Here is a 19,427-nt window from a genome sequence, read left to right on the forward strand (position 1 = left end):
TGCACGATTTCAGAGACTGCACATAGATACAGTTTACAGGCACGCTTTTAGGTGCCACCTGGGTCGGCCCCCAAAGAAACAATACTATTTAAATAATAAAAACCAATGCTCAGCCCATTCTTACCCTAGATTACTGCTGCCCAGTCAATGTGTTCAGTGCTACACACAAGCTGTATCTTACATGTTACTCTATAAAGTACTGTGTTCCATAAGTTATGTTTGTTCTTGCTATAGCACAATCCTTAGCACAAAAATTATGGATCATATTCAATAATCCTTCCTCTGAAGTGATGAAGTTTTCTGTACAGACCACAGCCATCATCTTAAATAATATTTATAAAATATCTATTCAGCTTAAAATCTTACTGTTTTTTCTTTCTAACTTGTAATGCATTGGTTTGGTATAATTTGTGTCATGATTATCTGTACTTCCAACAAAAGCAAATCAATTAAAAATTAATATAGTTCCTGCCGATGTTCTTTTATCATGTCAACTAACCCAAATGCACAATAGTATTTGAAATAAGAAAAAAAGAGAAAGAGAGTGTGTGCGTTTTTCTGTTTACAGCAACCACTACTGAAGAGTGCGTCAGTTGTGCCTCTTGTTGCTCTTTCATCCTGCCTTCTGCAAGTCCACAGGCATATTATGAAAGCTCCACCGATATTTCTCTGTCTTTTTAATATAGTTACACTGGCATTTCTCGTACAGGAATATGGAAAAAAAATAAGAAAATTAAAACAATGCTGTGCTTCCAGCTCAGTCCCTGATACTGTTCACAACATATTTTTTCTTGTTGGTGACTCACTCTGTACATATAACCACGAAAGGTAAAGCCGAAGGAAAACCATGTGCTAAACTTCTTGAACATTAACTTTCACTAACTGATCAAAGTGGTCCACGAATCATAGCATTTGCAACTTCAGGAGGTTGAAGTGTGTATCATCTGCTGCTGTTACAAACAATTCTAACAAATTTTGCTTGTTTGTTTGTTCATTGTGGCTGATTGACAGGTTTCAATCTTTTTCCTGACATATTCTGTTACTGCTCCAAGTTTAAAATCCCCATATATTATTGTAACTTACTAGATGTGACATTTCTTTCACTTTCATTCTTTTAATTTGCACCTGTAAGGTTCCAAAGAAATTTGAGTGTTGTATGGTTTTGAGTCAGTAGTACTTAAAGTGTAAGTATTGCTTCATCAATACAAATCTTATGAGCCTGTTGATAAACAGCATTGTGAAATCTTGAATGAATGGACCATTTCAGTAATGCAAAGTGTTAAACAGAAACATGGTTTACTGCAACATGATGGTGCAAACCCGTTACCATATTACCGCAGCACAGAAAATTTAGAATCCTGTATTGCAAGAAGCCAGTTAAGCAAGGATTGACCAACAGAATAGCCACTGCACACAGCCAATCTCACAATCTGTCAATTATTGTCTATGAACATATTAAAAGGAGAAAATTTACATGGGGATACAAACAGTAAGTAGCATAAAGAAATTAAAAGTGCCAACAAGGTTGTATTCTGATAATAGTCTGAGACACCACCTTTCCATTTGCCTAATATCTGTGACCACCATACTATTACACAATTAAACATGCAGCCATATTTATAGGTCACAAGTATAAAATTCACAACTTGCATATATAAAAAAAGTCATAAATATGAACAGGCACATGATCACTGTAGTTTCATCTCACCATATGAAAAACTGGCCCCAAGTAACTAGACTGCTCATTTTCACCTGCCAGTTGTATATGTTGATAGATAATATAGACCTTTGCATCAGTTTATTTGTTATTTCTTTTGTATCTTATTATTATATGTTTATCTGTTTGCTGTTTTATCTGCTCATGGCAGGCAACGATTCATGCGTAATTGGCAATCAGTCTGTATTGGGGCCAGTTTTTTGTGCATCATCCTGTACTATGGGTGACTGTTCAACATTATACGCTGTCTGATATACTTCTGTGGTCAACTAAGCAAATATCCTGAATTTTAACTGCAGTTAGTGGATTTCATGTAGAGGGTCTGTAAATCAACCCTACAATCTTACACCTTTTGTCTTCTTTCGGTGGAACTATAGAGATACGTATTATCATTAATGAGTATCACCACCCTAATTTTAATAATACCAATACAGTGAGTGCACTTCACATTTTCCCAAGGAAATCATTACTAGTTCAACTCACTCTGCAAATTCCCAATTCCATATGCTTTCGCCATTAATCTTCATACCCTAACTAACTGCTCTTCCTTCTCACTTCCATCCACTGCTTCAAGTTACGTTTTGTAACAATTATTTCACAATCACGGAATGACTTTTTTCCAGTGCTGCCAAACCTAACTTGTTTACCAGTGCAAGAAACTGTTTGTCATTCATTGTTATCTGTTCATCACATGCTGCTGCTACTGCTGCTGTTACTGTGGCTGATTATGGGTTCAAGGAGACTAAATATCTAATGTCAACACTCTCCTATTCGGCCCCCGGGATGGAATCAATGTACCCCATCTGCCAGTGTCTAGAGTAAATTTTACATGCAACTGTGAGAAAACTTTCGAAATGTTTACATAGCATGTAACAGAGGCGGTATGTTGGCACCAACCCAGTAATGACCTAGTGGGACACGGAAAAATGCCTAAGAAGCACATACAGGCTGGCCAGCACACCGGCCCTTGCTGTTAATCCACCGGGCGCACTCGAACTGGGGATGCACACCTTGTCATCCTGAAAGCGGGCACTTTTAACAAGCATGGCTATCCAGGTGGGTTCATCAAGCACAGCTTGGTACAGAAAAAATTGATGATTTAGTTTTTCTGCAGAAATATTCATTACAAAGAAAAAAAAAATAGTATGTGTCAATGAGCACAACTAGGAACCACTATCAAATCTTGGTCTTCCAGAATTTTGTATTATTTTTGAAAATGAAAGGTGAAGGACAAATAGCCCAGCCAACGAAGACCAAAAATGGTCAAATAGGGGAAAAAATTCATGTAGTCACAAATTTACGTACAGTGGTAGGGAGAACCATAAACAACAACGTACTAAAAATCCTGACTGGAAGGATGTGGATGTGGGCGTGGGCGTGGGCATGGGCTTTACAGGTCACTTTTTTTATGTTTTTCTTGAACATCTTGAAAAACATGGCTTCCAGCAGAAATGTTTCCCAGTACAAAATTAAATTAAATTACATTACATATCCTACAAATAACATCCTACTCATTTTTTCTCTAGGATTAATACTTTCCATACTGCACGGGATGGAAAAATTGCAGATTATTAAAAATAGTGTTTTAATGGTACCGTCAAACGGGGTGATTTCGGACACAGGGTGAATTCGGACAGTATGGCTTATTTGCTCTTTGCCACTGCATAGAAACAAAGAGTTACTTATTTTAACGTCCGTGCGCCAGTTATTTTAAGCGCAAGATTGCATTTATCACTTTCCACAACTTTTGTTTTGCATCAATTGTTTCCCTAGGTGAATAATTGACGAACAGTCTCAGTGTTAAAAATCCATGCATTATCGTAAAGTGGAAACTTTCTATTGTTGCGTCGAGTGGGAAGTTATGGTAACCGTAATTGTCGACGCGCTCAGTAGCTAACAGCATTGAGACAATTTCTGTACAAGTTTGTCAAGCTTCTCATGCAGGTTATAAAATAACAACGGTTTTTGTAAAACTATGTACTGTGTGGGGTGATTTCGGACAATGCCCAGAACGTATAAGAGCAAGAGAGGTGCTACAGTACAGAGTAATTATGAGCCAGAACTTTTAGATAAAGCTGTTCATGATATACAGAGTGGTAAATTATTGTACAGAAAAGCGTGTGATTTGTATGGTATACCTAAATCAACCCTACAAAATAAAGTGCAGGAAGCACATCCCCCCCCCCCCCAAAAAAAGGGAGGACAGCCAGTGCTAAATAAAGAAGAAGAAGAAGAAATGTTGAAGCAAGGTATCTTGAGGGCTGCACATTGGGGATTTCCCTTCACTAAATTGGATATTAGATATTTAGTTAAAGGCTACCTTGATAAATCTGGCCGAAAAGCGGAGAAATTTCGTAATAATTTGCCAGGAGAAGAATGGGTGCATTTATTCCTCAAATGACAGTAAGAAGATCTTTCTGTTCACTTAAGCAAAAATATTAAACGAGCTCACGCAGAAGTGAACAAAGAGATTGTTAAGGTGTTTTTCTCCAATATCAAGGTAAAGCTGGAAAATCTCCCACCTAGTAACATGATCAACTATGATGAAACCATCATTCCATATCACTTATTGGTAACAAAGGGCTACCTTAAAATGTGTAAAATGTCACCAAAATCAAATAAAATGCATGTAAAATTAAACAAAAAGGCAGTAACTGTCCAAATTCGCCCTCTATATACTGTAACTTCGGACAGGGATTTAAAAAACACGTGTCCAAAATCACCCCAATCCATGGGGTGACTTAGGACACTTTATTTAACTGCCTCAGATATATATACCTACACATACACTTCCTGGTTCTGGGATATTTTATTCATTACACATATACCCTACCACTTCCATAACAATCAATTTAATCTAACAATATATACAAAAGTTACAATCAAAATAACGACAAAACCATCTGAAATCACCCTGTTCGATGGTATACAGTTAATGTTTATTGTTAAATGGTTGGTTGGTTGTTTTGGAGAAGGAGACCAGACAGCGTGGTCATCGGTCTTATCGAATTAGGGAAGGATGGGGAAGGAAGTCGGGCGTGCCCTTTCAGAGGAACCATCCCGGCATTTGCCTGGAGTGATTTAGGGAAATCACGGAAAACCTAGAATAGGATGGCCGGACGCGGGATTGAACTGTCGTCCTCCCGAATGCGAGTCCAGTGTCTAACTACTGCGCCACCTCGCTCGGTTATTGTTAAATGAAATGGGTTCAAACAAACATTAGGTGTGTGTTCCACAGCTAAGTGCAGTAGAACAAGAGGGAAGGCAGGTCACCAGGTTCTAGTCATGCACTTCCCTCCTTTGTAAGTCTGCGAACTGTAGAGCAAGCACTACATAAATCTCTGCACACTGCTACAGAGGAAATTGATTCTTAGTCACACTGTATGGCAGCTGCAGTGTTCTTCCAGAAAACACAATTTCACCCAGTATGAGAGCTGCTCGCTTTTCAGTCCCGTTCTCTTACGTAAGCACACACAGTAACTTCACTGAGCTCATGTTTATGTAATGAAGTTATTTTCAGCTTACTGAGTGAGTACTTATTTGTAGTTGTAAAGAGATGCTTTACATAAATTACATTTCTACAAATAACGGGTAGGAAGTGCTTAATTTGTGTTGTGGTGTGATATCAGTGACCTACGTAGTGTCAACGGGAAAGGCATCGGACTGGTAAATGTTCATCTTGCTGCAGTCTGTTGTTGACAGTATACTGTAAATCCAAGGTTGCGAATTAATGAATGACCAGAAAGTTACCACACTTCTTGCACCTTTCATTGTATTACTCGCACACTTTATAAACTGTTTCCATTCAGGAATCTCTGGCACTTGTAGAGTGGGCTGTACTGAGTGGAACCACTTATCACACACCCACAATACATCTTGCAAGGTGGGTGTCAATCTGTCTAATGGATTAGGATTGACCCTATTCCAATCAAGAATAGTAATCTTGCTTTATCGCTTGACATATACTGAAATAATTGAAATTCCTTAACATCTAGGTGACCTAGTTCTGTTACGGAGGATGCCACTTTAAGCCTCAGGAACTCTGCAGATCCTGGGAGAGGTGAGGTTTAGGTTATGCATTTGATACCCCTCATGCTGTGAAACATATTCCAGCCATTGGTAGTGGAGACAATGAAATCAATACTGTTGAATATATATTGCCAACATGTTACATTTGGGACAGATTCTTCAGTGTTGTAGACAGTAGACAGTGTCAGCTGTGGAGCTCTCTCTCTCTCTCTCTCTCTCTCTCTCTCTCTCTCTCTCTCTCTCTCTCTCTCTCTCTCAACAGCTGAAAACAAATACATACTTAGTAAACTGAAAATAACATCACTAAATAAACATGAGCCGTGAAGTTATTTTGTTAACTCACATATGGGAAATGAATAGGAAATGCTGGGGAGGTATAGTCTTCCCGTAAACTGAAAAGCCAGCAGCACTCATGGTGGTGGAAGTTGCCTTTCCTAGAAGAACACTATGGCTGCTGTACAGGATGATTAGAATCATTTTCCCTTTAGCAGTGCAGAACACTGTGCAGAGGTTTACGTAAATTCTGTTCATATGCATTTCTTGGGTTCCTCCATCCCTCTTCCCTTTCCTCCCTGTTACACTTACAGAACATAATTTATCCCTTAACATGGTTCTACTGCAATTAGATGTGGTACAGACATTCAATATTAGTTCTTAAACCACTTCGTTTAACAACAAACATTACTTTTATGCCATTAAAACATGATTATTAAAAATGATATTTTCTGTAAAAAAACTTAATGCATGTTAATTTTGTGCTGGTAAACATTTCTGCAGCTTCTGAGTTATTCAAGAAAAACATAAAAAGTTACCTTTAACCCCTCTCCACCTCCACCCATCCCTCCCACACTCGCACTCCATTAGTAGAATTTTTGGTATGACGCTCACGATACTTCCTTCTACCACAGCACAACAATTTGTGACAAGAATTTTTAATCATAGTTTTCCCTTCACTGAATGGACTAAAAGAATCTAAGAGGAAGTCATAAATGATGGTGATGTGAATGGGTGGACAGCTCTCTCAGTTGAACATGTAGTATCTGTCTAATAATTCTGCAACAGAAGTGTCAAATCTGATCTGCTATTGCTGCTTGAATCGAAATAAATAATTGGTACAGGTGAAAGTAAGCCACTATACACTTCCACAGTTCAGTAGCTTTTGCTGTTCACAGAAAGCTACATGTAACTATTCCTTTTCAGAAAATTTACTAGCCGAAGTAATGGAACATCAGGCTACAGCAGTGCACGGTTGACAATGGTATTTAGAATGACATTGGTTTTGTATTGGACAAGGGCATGGTAAAATGATGCCAACACAAGCATTAGATGGTAGGCGGTCCACTCTACACTCCACAATGCATGCTGGAGCATTACACCAAGAGTTACGACAGAAATTTGAGGTACCAATTAATATCATGACAAGCTCAGCAGCTAATACAGAAAGTTTGCACTGACCAAAGTCACGCACTTTCACATGTTCTTCAGTACACACCTGATACAACATTCCAGGAGACAGCACTGAGTCACTAGTTGCTCCTAAAATTATACTTTTGTGTGTGTGTGTGTGTGTGTGTGTGTGTGTGTGTGTGTGTGTGTGTCTCACAAAAAGCAATTTTTTTCTGATTCTTTCATGATGATGCAGTTTTTGACAAATATAAATATACTTGCCCTTGTGTTATGTAGGTAATTATTACACTCTAATTGTTAGGTGTATATTAATATACTTAGTGATGGCAGTTACACATAGAAAATACAAACACAAACAATTCAAAATAAATTATTAATTCCCATGCAGTTCAGTCACAACTACTTTATGGTTTCAGCACAGTAAATCACATTCCATATACTCAGTCACACTGATGACATCTAAAGCTCATTTAAACATTTCTGCAAACCTTCTGAAGCAATGGAAGCAGTTTGTTTCACATCTTTCAGCAAGTAACACAGCACAATGAGCATCCTCTGTAAGGACAACATCTCCTGTTTTAATCTTCTGAACAGCTTCAGCATAGCGCCCCATCTCTGCACTGTTTTTAATAGTGACAAAGGAACTGAGAGAGGGATACTGATCACTTCTTCCTCCAACAACACTCTCAGGGGACGGTTCATCAAAGCCTATGAACAGTTTCGTAGAGCCAAAGGGGGTGAAACACTGCAACGTGCTGAAGAAGTTGAATCTAGCTCATAAGACCATGTAAAATGAATTTTTTTCAGCCACATTTTTTTTACTTAAATTCCATACTAACAACGGAAGCCCTCAGCCACGTCAAAATTGATTAACAATAAAATAATACATCTGGAATTATTTGATGAGCTTATTACATAATATGTAATGCTGATGTGGATATGGGCTTCAAATAAGTACAAATAATACCAACTTTATTAACTGTAAGCTATTGTTTATCAGAAATTCATTGAAGTACAAAATTGGAAAACACAACTGAAGCACAAAAAAATTAATAAAAGCTGGTTCTGAGCTATAAGTACAAACCCTTTGAAGTGATTACCTGTGCAAAATGCAAGAGAAAACATAATACATTGTAGAGTAACTTCTAAACGTAGTAGACATATTAGGCAATCCACACCTCAGATGGTTGTAACATTGTCTGCATGAACTACACACCCAGTTCTGTGAATTAAATTCCACAGGTGTTTTGTTGCTTTCAAAGAAGTTACAAATTTTAATGCAACACATAATGTAATCACATTATCTAAGGTGAACCCTTCTACGTAACAGAGTAAAGTAAGTGCGGACTTGGCTGGCTGTTTTGTGTGTGTGTGTGTGTGTGTGTGTGTGTGTGTGTGTGTGTGTTTTTCATCTATCTGAAGCGATGGCCAACAGCTTTCATTTTGATGCCAGGTGACAATGGTGCACCACTGAATGACACAATGAAAGATGTGTGAAATGAATGTTGCAAAAGACAGTACACAGACTTCAATAATTTGCAAGCTGCCAAACAGAAGTGTGCATGTAACATATCCACTTACATATATATTAGTCCACCAGATAAGGCAGTATCTCCTCTAAAACCTGACATAAAGGTTACAAGCAATGGGGGGGCAGTGAAAAGAATGGTACAACGTGGTTGTAACTGACAATGCTGGCCCATAGTTAAAAGCAAATGTCACTTGGTGTGGTGTTCAAGTTACAAAGTGTTATACAACTACAAACAAGCTGTTTTGATGGTAGCAACACTATTACATGTGAAAGCAACCTCTTCTCACAACAGTAGATGGTGTAAAAAACCTGATTTCAATCTGCTGCGGAGCAGTAAACAGCAAGGGGAACTCAACTAATTGTAAGGTTTGCATTGTTTCACCAAAATATTGTTCTTAAATTGTCTTGCAATTCCACATGTGTTACTTTATGGCACACTGATTGCACCTTTCTACACATTCCTCTCATATATCGTTATGTTGACACTGTGTTACATGCCAGTGCCACACCTGGTTACTGTAAACATTTGGGTCTCATGCAATACCCAATTACCTGAATTGTGTCTGTCTGGAAATGTTTGTTCATATATGCAGAGTACCTTTCCCAGCACCATACATTATATGCATCTCAACTTGTTGTGAATCAACAATGCGATGATCATACCTCTACACCCCCTCCCCCCCCCCCCCCTCTCCCTCTCTCTCTCTCTCTCTCTCTCTCTCTCTCTCTCTCTCTATCTCTCTGCAGACAGTCCATGACAGTCTACAGCTGCCACTCTCCATGTAAGGGAATAGTACTCCTCAACTGTTGATACGCCCCCCATCAATTATTGCTGTTATTAGTAACTAGCAGCAACATCTGCTGAACTACACCATACTGTCAAGATAAGCTGACTACACAGAGTGGTCAGAAACAGTCTGAAAACCTTGTACGGGCCTTGCAGGATAGATTATGTTGAGAAATAAGTGTTAAGAAAAAAATTTGAAACACTGTGCCATTTTCGAGTTAATCAGCATTGAAGTTGGCCAATCGGGTGTGCAAATTGAAATGGCCCACCAGACTTGGTGTTGTCAAACGTGTTCTTCATTTGGTTTCCTAAAACTGAACAAGAGAGCGATACAAAAATTGGACAGGTATGGTAGTAAGGATAAAACCCAAGCCAAAGGCCGAGAAGTCTCATGAGCTATCACTTACACTACAAGAACAACTGACACTAATTGTAGCTGGCAGGCTGCTTGAATAGGTATGTGCAACACGCTGATTGGCTAACTAACATGGAAACGGCTTAATGCATCAGTTTTTTTCTTAATGATTATTCCTCAGCGCAACCTACCTTGCAACACCATTAGAGCCTTTTCAGACTGTTTCTGACCACCATATACACGTGTGTAGCAATCTTGAGCTAACTAGGTTGCCAGAACCTTTCAGTTCATTATATTTGAGAGGTTTTCAGTGTTCATGTAAGTTGGAGATCATGACCTAATGTGAAATGTTGTTATCTAAGCAGCTTCAGAAAGACAGTTTCACTTTTATGTGCAAATTTTGTAAGGTGGCTTTTTTTCCTTGCACGATTTTTTACCATTATTTCTTACTACACAAATCTTCCTTCGTGAACTGCTTATGTAAAGTAGTTAAGTATTTCCACATTTGGCTTGCCCTGGATTTCTTTGTCTCGGTACACTGTCTGTATCAAAAGTTAACGAAAAGTATGCTTGTAGTGTCTTTGACAAATGAAACAGGAACGGACTTCATTTATCCAGTATTCCAGTTACCAATAACCTCCAGTATTTCTTTATCTTTGGAAATAACCAGTTATTTCATCAGTTATTTCCATGGAAGAATGACGATTGTAAGGTCACTGTGATTTATCCATAGCCAGAGAGAGACCAAATTAGTAGTACATTCATCAGTCAACAAATTGTGTGCAGTATTAGCAGTTCTCACCAGTTAGTTCCATGCTAGTACGAACATCACACAGTCAGTGTATATTGACAGTGAGATCAAAGAGGAAGTAGTGAAGTATGACACATACGTGTTGGCAAACAGATGACTCACAGTATTGGGAGTTATTGAATTAACATCCGATACTGATAGCCAGTTATTTTGCTAGCTGCAAATACTCAGTAACCATTTATTTATTCCAGTTAAGTCATTTGTTGCCACCTCTTGTGGCTACCACCCTCATGAGTTTCTGTTCAGCAGACTTCTTATGTTTTCTATCCCAATTTCTACAGGGAATCACCTCATAGTGTCTTCACTTGCAATTCAAAAGCATTCTGTATATGATTACGTTATGGCTTAAATAATAGTGCTGCTGTGCAAGGATGGATGTGGTAATAAAAAAAGATATGTAAATAAAAATTAATGACAGAGGGTTGATAGCTAGTCTCCATTAATTCACAAATATACAAGACAAGTTCCTGGATCAATCTGGTTGCATTACCTTTGTTAGAGAGGGGAACAAAAAGAAATAAAGAAAAATAAAATTCCAATGAAGTTTTAAAAACTTAACACTATAACATGAAGTGTTACTTAAATGACTGCTTCCAACAAAGGATAACACAGTATAATTTTCTGATCACCATCTTTCATTTGTCAGTATCACTGAGAAACATTCAACACAGCCCTAAAAGTTGCGTATTCAGATTGTTTTAAGTGAAATAAAACTACAACTAAATATTAAAATAAGAAAAGTGTAGTCATTTGATCTTTTTCACATGCTGATCAAATTCCCAGGCTCTTAAAACCTAAATTCCTTTTTTTTTTTTTTTTTACAAAATGAATGATTTCACAAATAAAAGGAAAGATATTTCCTATAAGTCTGCAATATACTGAAGGACACAACAAAATGAGAAAGTGCAGCATCACTATACACTCTCATCATCATATTTTTTAAGCAAAGCATGCACATTAACAAAGAAATGTTCAGCAAAACAGATCATATACAAGTCTTTAACATGGAAATGATGTGTTTCATGGTATTTTCTGTACATTTCATTTCATATAAATAGGACCAAATTTATACAAGAAATGTAACAACAGGACAGACTATGAACACAGTTCTTCCTAAAGCTCACTATTGGTTGCTGTAAATAGCAACAGGATTGGTGAATCTTAAGCTTCAAAAGAAATGGATGTACGAGTGTAAACTAAATACAAGATTCCCCCCTCCCCACCAATCTTTTTTCAAATGAGACATATCCCTTACAATGTTGGTGATGCATGGAAAAAAAAAGTAGGAGCAGTAGCATCACTCAAACGTAAAGTCTGTGCAAGACAGAAGTGGTACATATTTTAAATGTAGAGAATCCACCCTAGCAGAAGGAGACATTAACCACTAGAAAAGAGAGAGTCTGGGTTGTCGAAGATAGACTGACTAAACATGCAAATGTATTTTCAAGAACAAAATACATTATATTCCTCAAATATATTGGTAAATTTTCTCTGAAAAGTGGAAAAGCTACATTATTTGGTGCAATAAATGCCACATCAGCACAAAATCCACATCAACATGACATGTTCAAGAATCGTATAAAACTGTAGAACACTAATGGAAATTCCTGGAGGAAAAACACACAAAATAAGGGAAAGGCAAGGATTGGTGTGTGGTGCACAGAAATACATAACAGAAAACAGTTAACAACAGCTTCCGAGTTCTTTCTCTTTTTCTAGAAGGAGTACACACACTCACACGCGCTGCTACCATAAGTATGTATGTTTGGGTGTGTGTCTTCTAAAAAAAAGAGCAAGAGATTGAAAGCTGTTTTCTGTTACATGTTTCAATGCACCACACACCAATCTCCTGCAAGTAAATGGTTGCGTTTCCTTCATTTCACATTTACGACTGTAGACGAGACATTACTACATCTTAACTTCGAGACATTACTAGTGAGATTTACAGTGTGGGATGAAGACTGAAACATAAGAAAAAAATTAAAAGAGGAGAATAAAGAAAGGAGGGATTGCAATGAATGAAACAAACTATGGCTGAGTCAGTAAAATAACAAAGATACTTGGATTCTGCTGATTTAAAAAAATAATAAGTTTATGTATCATCCTTGGAGCTCCTTTACCTTTTGTTCATGTATCTACTAACTGACAGAAATCCCATTCACAATTGTATATAATCAACTATAACATATGTTTGGTAGTCACATTTCACTTATCACCTCAGAAGGAAAGTCAAGCTGGTACCATGAAACTTTGTGATGATGTTAGTTCTCAGCATTTTCACCCTCCAATGTGACCTCCTCCCCCTCCCCCCCCCCCCCAACAACGAATGATTTGGCAGACCTGAGTTTTATAAGTCTGTATTTTCACTGTACCGACCTAGAAAATCACCCCATCGTCATGCTGAAAATGTCTGTGGTGCGATGACTTCTTCATCCAAGAAAAAATATGATGTCACCAAATGCCACATCAGGGGAGTACAGGGAGTAAGGCATAATCTGATAGGCCAAAGTAGCAGCATGTGTGACTGTGTGTTGTGCAAAATGAGCTAGGGAGCTGTCCTTGAGCAAAAACATCCCCTAGACAGTTTCCTGTGACACTTCCTCATGACAGCCTCCTGTAACTGTATCATTTTGATAGAATGCGCCTGTGACAGCTTGCCCCCTTATGGGCATGATCTGTCATTACCCCACTACAGCAGTCCCAAAAAACGCTCGGCACAACCTTGTCTGATGATGGTTGGGTTTTTGCCTTTTTCCCGCAGTGGTGAATACCTATATTTTTAAGTCTCACTTTGCCTCTTCTCATGGTCATAGTGATACAAACAGCATTTATCCACAGCGTTGAAGTGGTCACCTGGATTGCCCTGGCATGGCTACAACACTTCCACTGCTGTCTCAGTTCGGCATACTTGTTAAGTGGCTGTGAGCAGTCGTAGAACGCCACAGAACCTTCGTCATGTCCAAAATGTCATGCAAGATTTTGAAAACTGTTCATTTTTTCCACTATTGCCTTGATTGTGATATGCCAGTCTTCAACCACTAGGGTCTCTAATTCTCTAAATTCCACGTTCTTCGCAGAGAAATGGTCTGTCACTCTGTTCTTTCTCATTAGGGCTTGACTGATGACAAGGGAATGACAGCACCAGCACCACCTAGTCACTGTGTCATATAATGGTGCAATGTTGTCATACACTTCACCAATTCAGCACTGATCATTGCGGAGTCTATTAAAATTACTGCACGATACTTTATACATGGGGTGCGCCATTTTGTTTTGTTCATCTACCAGTGTGCTACATTATTGTGGCATGGTGTTTTCAATGTTAACCAGGTCTGCAGATGTGTAGTTGCAAAGAAGCAAAACATTAATTGTATAACTTCATTTTTTCAAGGTGACTATTAAAATTCTTTGAATAGCCCCTTGTATACTACAAGGCATTTTAGAGATGTGTTAGTTTTCATGACTGATGACAGCAGTTCAGTTCAGGAATGTTTAAGAAAGATGACCATGGAAGGTGTTTCATTTTTGTATTAATTATTTTCAAAACTTCAAGTCAGACATACCAAATGGGAGAAAGGAAGATCAGGATTTAATGTACTACTAATGATTTGTTCAAGCACAGGTTGAGCAAGTGGTGATGGCAGGTCAAGGTCAGGATGTCGGTGAACCACCATCTCAGGGTGAGGTAAGCTGAGGTGTGGTGAATGGGTGGCTACTAGGTGACCAATGAGACATCAGAGAAACAGCACTGACAAACTATACATTTATTATTTAGCAGACATCAGTAGTCATGACATGGTCCCAGGCAGCCAGCACCCTCACAGCACTGGCAGTACACAGCAGCTAAGGTAGGCACTGTCCAGCACGTGGCTTGTAGGTGCAGGCAGGTGGCAGAGAGGGAAGCAGCAGTGCAGCACTGATTACACTGTGGGGTTGTTGACCTCACAGACCCAGCACACTGCATCACTCACCGTGCCCAGTGGCAACTGGCAGCCTCGAAGTAGGTGGCCAGAGAGTGCACGATCTCTATGAAGTCTGTGTGCAAAAGAAGCAGCCACTAGCAGCAGAGTCTGCCCACATGAACAGCAGAAAGTTCACCCACACAATTGGGAGCCACACAACCTCCCGTCATGAACCAGAGGCCATCAGTGGAATCAACAGTTGCAGATCACCAAATCCACAGCATTGGACTCTGCATTAACACGGCACTGTGACTATCAGCATCTAAGTCCACATTAACAGTACTGCCTTGAAATGTAAGGTGAGAAAGTCCACAGGAGAAATGTGTAGAACCATTGAACTTTTAGATCAATAGATGCATAGACTGTGGACCGTCACAGGTCCCTCATCATAGCTGGTTGCTGGAAGACAGATACCTCTACCTGAAAAATTAGGAACATTTATAAGAGGACCTACCCATGCTTTTTTTGCTAGAGCACTGGTTCCTTCCACCCAGATCATAAAAGAACCACAGCCTGGGCATGAGGTAATCAGAGCATCCGTAATGTGGTCAAATCTTTCTGCTGTGTTGGTATTTTGGTGCCTCTGGCAGCCCAGACTGGTGACAATGTGAAATAACTGCCTCGGTGACTGGACAGCAGTCCTCTCTGCATCAACATGCAGTACTGCGTAACTAGCTCAGTTGGCTTGACCCGCTTCTGTGGTCCATTGCAACAGCCAAGGGAGATATTTTAATTTTCCCAGTCATACCAAGTGCTTTACTTTGTGGTGCAACATGCCACCCTCATTTAGAAAAGCCACCCCGGATTTTGCTACTGGTTCCTCTGAAACATCTGTTCTGTGGTAATCTGTCTATTTTGTGAAGCCATAAGCTCATTTAAGGAGTGAAGGAAGTCTGGTTTAAAGGTATCACTTAAAAAGGTTACGTTCTAGGTTGGCAACACACATAGCAGCTTCTCTGGCCACTAAAACAGCTGTGTCAGTTTTATAATATTCGTTCCAGCGATAGTAGCTGGGCGATGAAACATGGCACCTGCTGTGTCACAGACTGTATGGTTGATCAGTATTCCACTATCCTGTAACCCTAATCTCGTCATTCCCTTCCTTGTTCATAACCTCTGGAGAAAATACGGAAGAAACACAATGCATGTCCAGTTTCTGGAAATAAGTGTGTGGTGTCAGCAATTCTCTCTGACATTCGGCTCCTACTGACTTACCCCAAAATAATTGCACTTTACATGTCCATGGACTAGACTCAATCAACTTAATTTGACAGATTGTAATGCTCTACTTCTGGCACAAGTATAGTAGTTCTGCCGACATCAGTACACAAGTTTCCTTCCATTCTGAAAGTAGCAAAACTTCCTGTGTTTTCACCCACACAAATTTACCTGTATCTTTCCATTCCACTGTGTAGGGATGAATCATGGAGCACTGGTAATTTGCATCCATACCTGCCACTGGGAACAGCTCCAATACATGAAATCTCACTCCATCTGTATTAATTTCAACTGTTGATGTAGAACAGAACAGTGATAAACTCTGCTCCGTTGGTTCCACTGTGTGTTGTAACTCTGTCGCCAATTTTTGCCGTACCTTCTGTAGACCAGCTAAGAACTGATATGTGGCAGCAACATAGGACTCAATTATCCATACACTGTGTGATGCACTGCCTCTTGCAATACTGTCACTTGCACTATTGTGTGACTCAAGCTGCCCACCAGTGATCACAGTACCTTGCTATGGCCATTCTTCCGTCCAGTAAATTCAGTCACATCTGCATTTTATCCAAGTCCTCATAATTGCCCCCAAAGCATTCTTCATGTATTGCATCAATTCTTCAGTCAGTTCTCACACTAACCTGGTTTTATTCAACACATCCTGTCTAAATTTGCTAACTGTATAGTATGCCATTCCACAGTTGCTCTACTAGCATCCACTCCTCCCTTCTACTATAGTTGTGTGCTGTTCAACTCCTGAAGGTCATCGTTATCTGCTGTACTGAACAGTGTTTTTAGCAAAATTCTAACCCCTGATACTCCCCCTGTATATCCATGGACAGTCCCCCTTTCTCTGCTTCCTGACAATCCCACACACGTTTCTTGCTCTTTCCATATCTAGTTCCTTACCTCTCATATGTTAAAGGTCAAACTTAACGTTCACCCATGACTAGTTAACAAGTCGTCTGCTTGTCTGAAAAATAATACGAGGTGCATTCAAATTCTAAGGCCTCCGACTTTTTTTCTAATTAACTACTCACCCAAAATCGATGAAACTGGCGTTACTTCTCGACGTAATTGCCCTGCAGACGTACACATTTTTCACAACGCTGACGCCATGATTCCATGGCAGCGGCAAAGGCTTCTTTAGGAGTCTGTTTTGACCACTGGAAAATCACTGAGGCAATAGCAGCACGGCTGGTGAATGTGCAGCCACGGAGAGTGTCTTTCATTGTTGGAAAAAGCCAAAAGTCACTAGGAGCCAGGTCAGATGAGTAGGGAGCATGAGGAATCACTTCAAAGTTGTTATCACGAAGAAACTGTTGCGTAACGTTAGCTCGATGTGCGGGTGCGTTGTCTTGGTGTAACAGCACACGTGCAGCCCTTCCCGGACGTTTTTGTTGCAGTGCAGGAAGGAATTTGTTCCTCAAAACATTTTCGTAGGATGCACCTGTTACCGTAGTGCCCTTTGGAACGCAATGGGTAAGGATTACGCCCTCGCTGTCCCAGAACACTGACACCATCATTTTTTCAGCACTGGCGGTTACCCGAAATTTTTTTGGTGGCGGTGAATCTGTGTGCTTCCATTGAGCTGACTGGCGCTTTGTTTCTGGATTGAAAAATGGCATCCACGTCTCATCCATTGTCACAACCGATGAAAAGAAAGTCCCATTCATGCTGTCGTTTCGTGTCAACATTGCTTGGCAACATGCCACACGGGCAGCCATGTGGTCGTCCGTCAGCATTCGTGGCACCCACCTGGATGACACTTTTCGCATTTTCAAGTCGTCGTGCAGGATTGTGTGCACAGAACCCACAGAAATGCCAACTCTGGAGGCGATCTGTTGAACAGTCATTTGGCGATCCCCCAAAACAATTCTCTCCACTTTCTCGATCATGTCGTCAGACCAGCTTGTGCGAGCCCGAGGTTGTTTCGGTTTGTTGTCACCCGATGTTCTGCCTTCATTAAAGTGTCGCACCCAAGAACGCACTTTCGACACATCCATAACTCCATCACCACATGTCTCCTTCAACTGTTGATGAATTTCAATTGGTTTCACACCACGTAAATTCAGAAAACGAATGATTGCACACTGTGGAAGTAAGGAAAATGTCGCCATTTTAAGTATTTAAAACAGTTCTCATTCTCGCCGCTGGCGGTAAAATTCCATCTGCCGTGCAGTGCTGCCATCTCTGGGACGTATTGACAACGAACGCGGCCTCATTTTAGAATAATGCGCATGTTTCTATCTCTTTCCTGTCCGGAGAAAAAAAATCGGAGGCCTTAGAACTTGAATGCACCTTGTACTCCTGCTTAGAGCTGCTTGTTTCATAGTGCATCCACTACTTCTCCACCAAACAGATGTAGAATCATCAGAATTCTCAAATCCATTCTAAGCATTCTTGGTGGTAATGCCACATAAGAGAAAGGAATTTGCACCATCACCTCCCCCCCACCCTTTCAAAAAATGTGTTTACGTGATCTATTATTATACACGCACTGCATCACCATACATTGTGCACTCTTTACAATACTCACCAATAACAAAACATACTCATAACATAATTCCAATGCATCAGCACACTACCTCACACAAGTACTTTATAAATCCCATTACACCGCTATTTATTGAGGTATGTGTAAAGCATTCAGTGTATACCCTGCTGATCGATCTCTACTTTCTTCCTATCTTTCTTAGATTTAATGCTCTTTGCTGGTAATGACTCCGGCACTTGCAGCTCCATCAAATGACTTAACCACATATGCACAATGGAAGTCTTTGGTGGTAATTGCAACTTTAAATTCACAGGTGATATCATTTCGACCGGACATGATCCTTGGTATCAAGTTAGGAATATGCTCATCCTACCCTTCGATGCATATAGATTCATCAGCAATATCCACTGAGCAATTCTGTACTGAGATAACTCACCAACATGTCACCCCACTTGATCCTGCCACTCAAGTGCCTTCACATTTGCCTTCTTTACCTTCTCAAAACATCCCATAACATTTTTGCAAACCTCTTCACTGACTCCCCATTCTTCACGAGCTTGGACTTATTTGCCCCAAAAGATGAGGGCATCTCTCCACCACATATTACCTTATGCGGTGAGAGTCCAACACTGCTATCTGCCTTAGAATTATACACTGCCACAACATAAGGAAGGTAAACGTCTCAATCATCATAATGGCTGTTTACATAATAAATTAACATTTTGACAACCATTAAGTTCTTCCACTTGACTGAGGGTGGAAAGCGCTAGTCCTGAGCTGCTGAGTAGTAAATACAACAACGGTTTGATCAGATCAGACATAAAATTAGTGCCCTGATCTGGAATTATCATGTTAGGAATGCCAAACCTTAGTAGCCAGCCATTTACCAAGGCCTGTGCTATCGTACTTGCTTGTTGACTCAAGATTGCAACCATTGAAACATAATGTAAAAAATGGTCTACGAGTTCAACACACGTAACGGTTACCCATCAGTGTTCGGCTTTATGGCCCTAGAATATCCATCCCTACCATTACAGATGGTTTAGTTGCTTCCTGTAACCTCTGCAATGCTACTCTTTGACGACCAAAATTGGCACATTGTGTGCACAGTAT

The 19,427-nt window shown here is 39.8% G+C and overlaps 1 protein-coding gene across 1 annotated transcript in view; it reads right to left on the reverse strand.

The window, feature by feature from the left end:
• The window catches only part of LOC124556518 (SET and MYND domain-containing protein 4-like), a 124,174-nt gene that overhangs the window by 87,901 nt on the left and 16,846 nt on the right, over positions 1-19,427 (reverse strand). The window contains exon 4 of the mRNA XM_047130472.1: positions 7,642-7,861. Within this exon, the coding sequence (XP_046986428.1) occupies positions 7,642-7,861 (220 nt within the window). The remainder of the gene's footprint in view (positions 1-7,641; positions 7,862-19,427) is intronic.

Source organism: Schistocerca americana, chromosome X, assembly GCF_021461395.2.
Source record: "Schistocerca americana isolate TAMUIC-IGC-003095 chromosome X, iqSchAmer2.1, whole genome shotgun sequence".
In the NCBI taxonomy this organism is placed as follows: domain Eukaryota; kingdom Metazoa; phylum Arthropoda; class Insecta; order Orthoptera; family Acrididae; genus Schistocerca; species Schistocerca americana.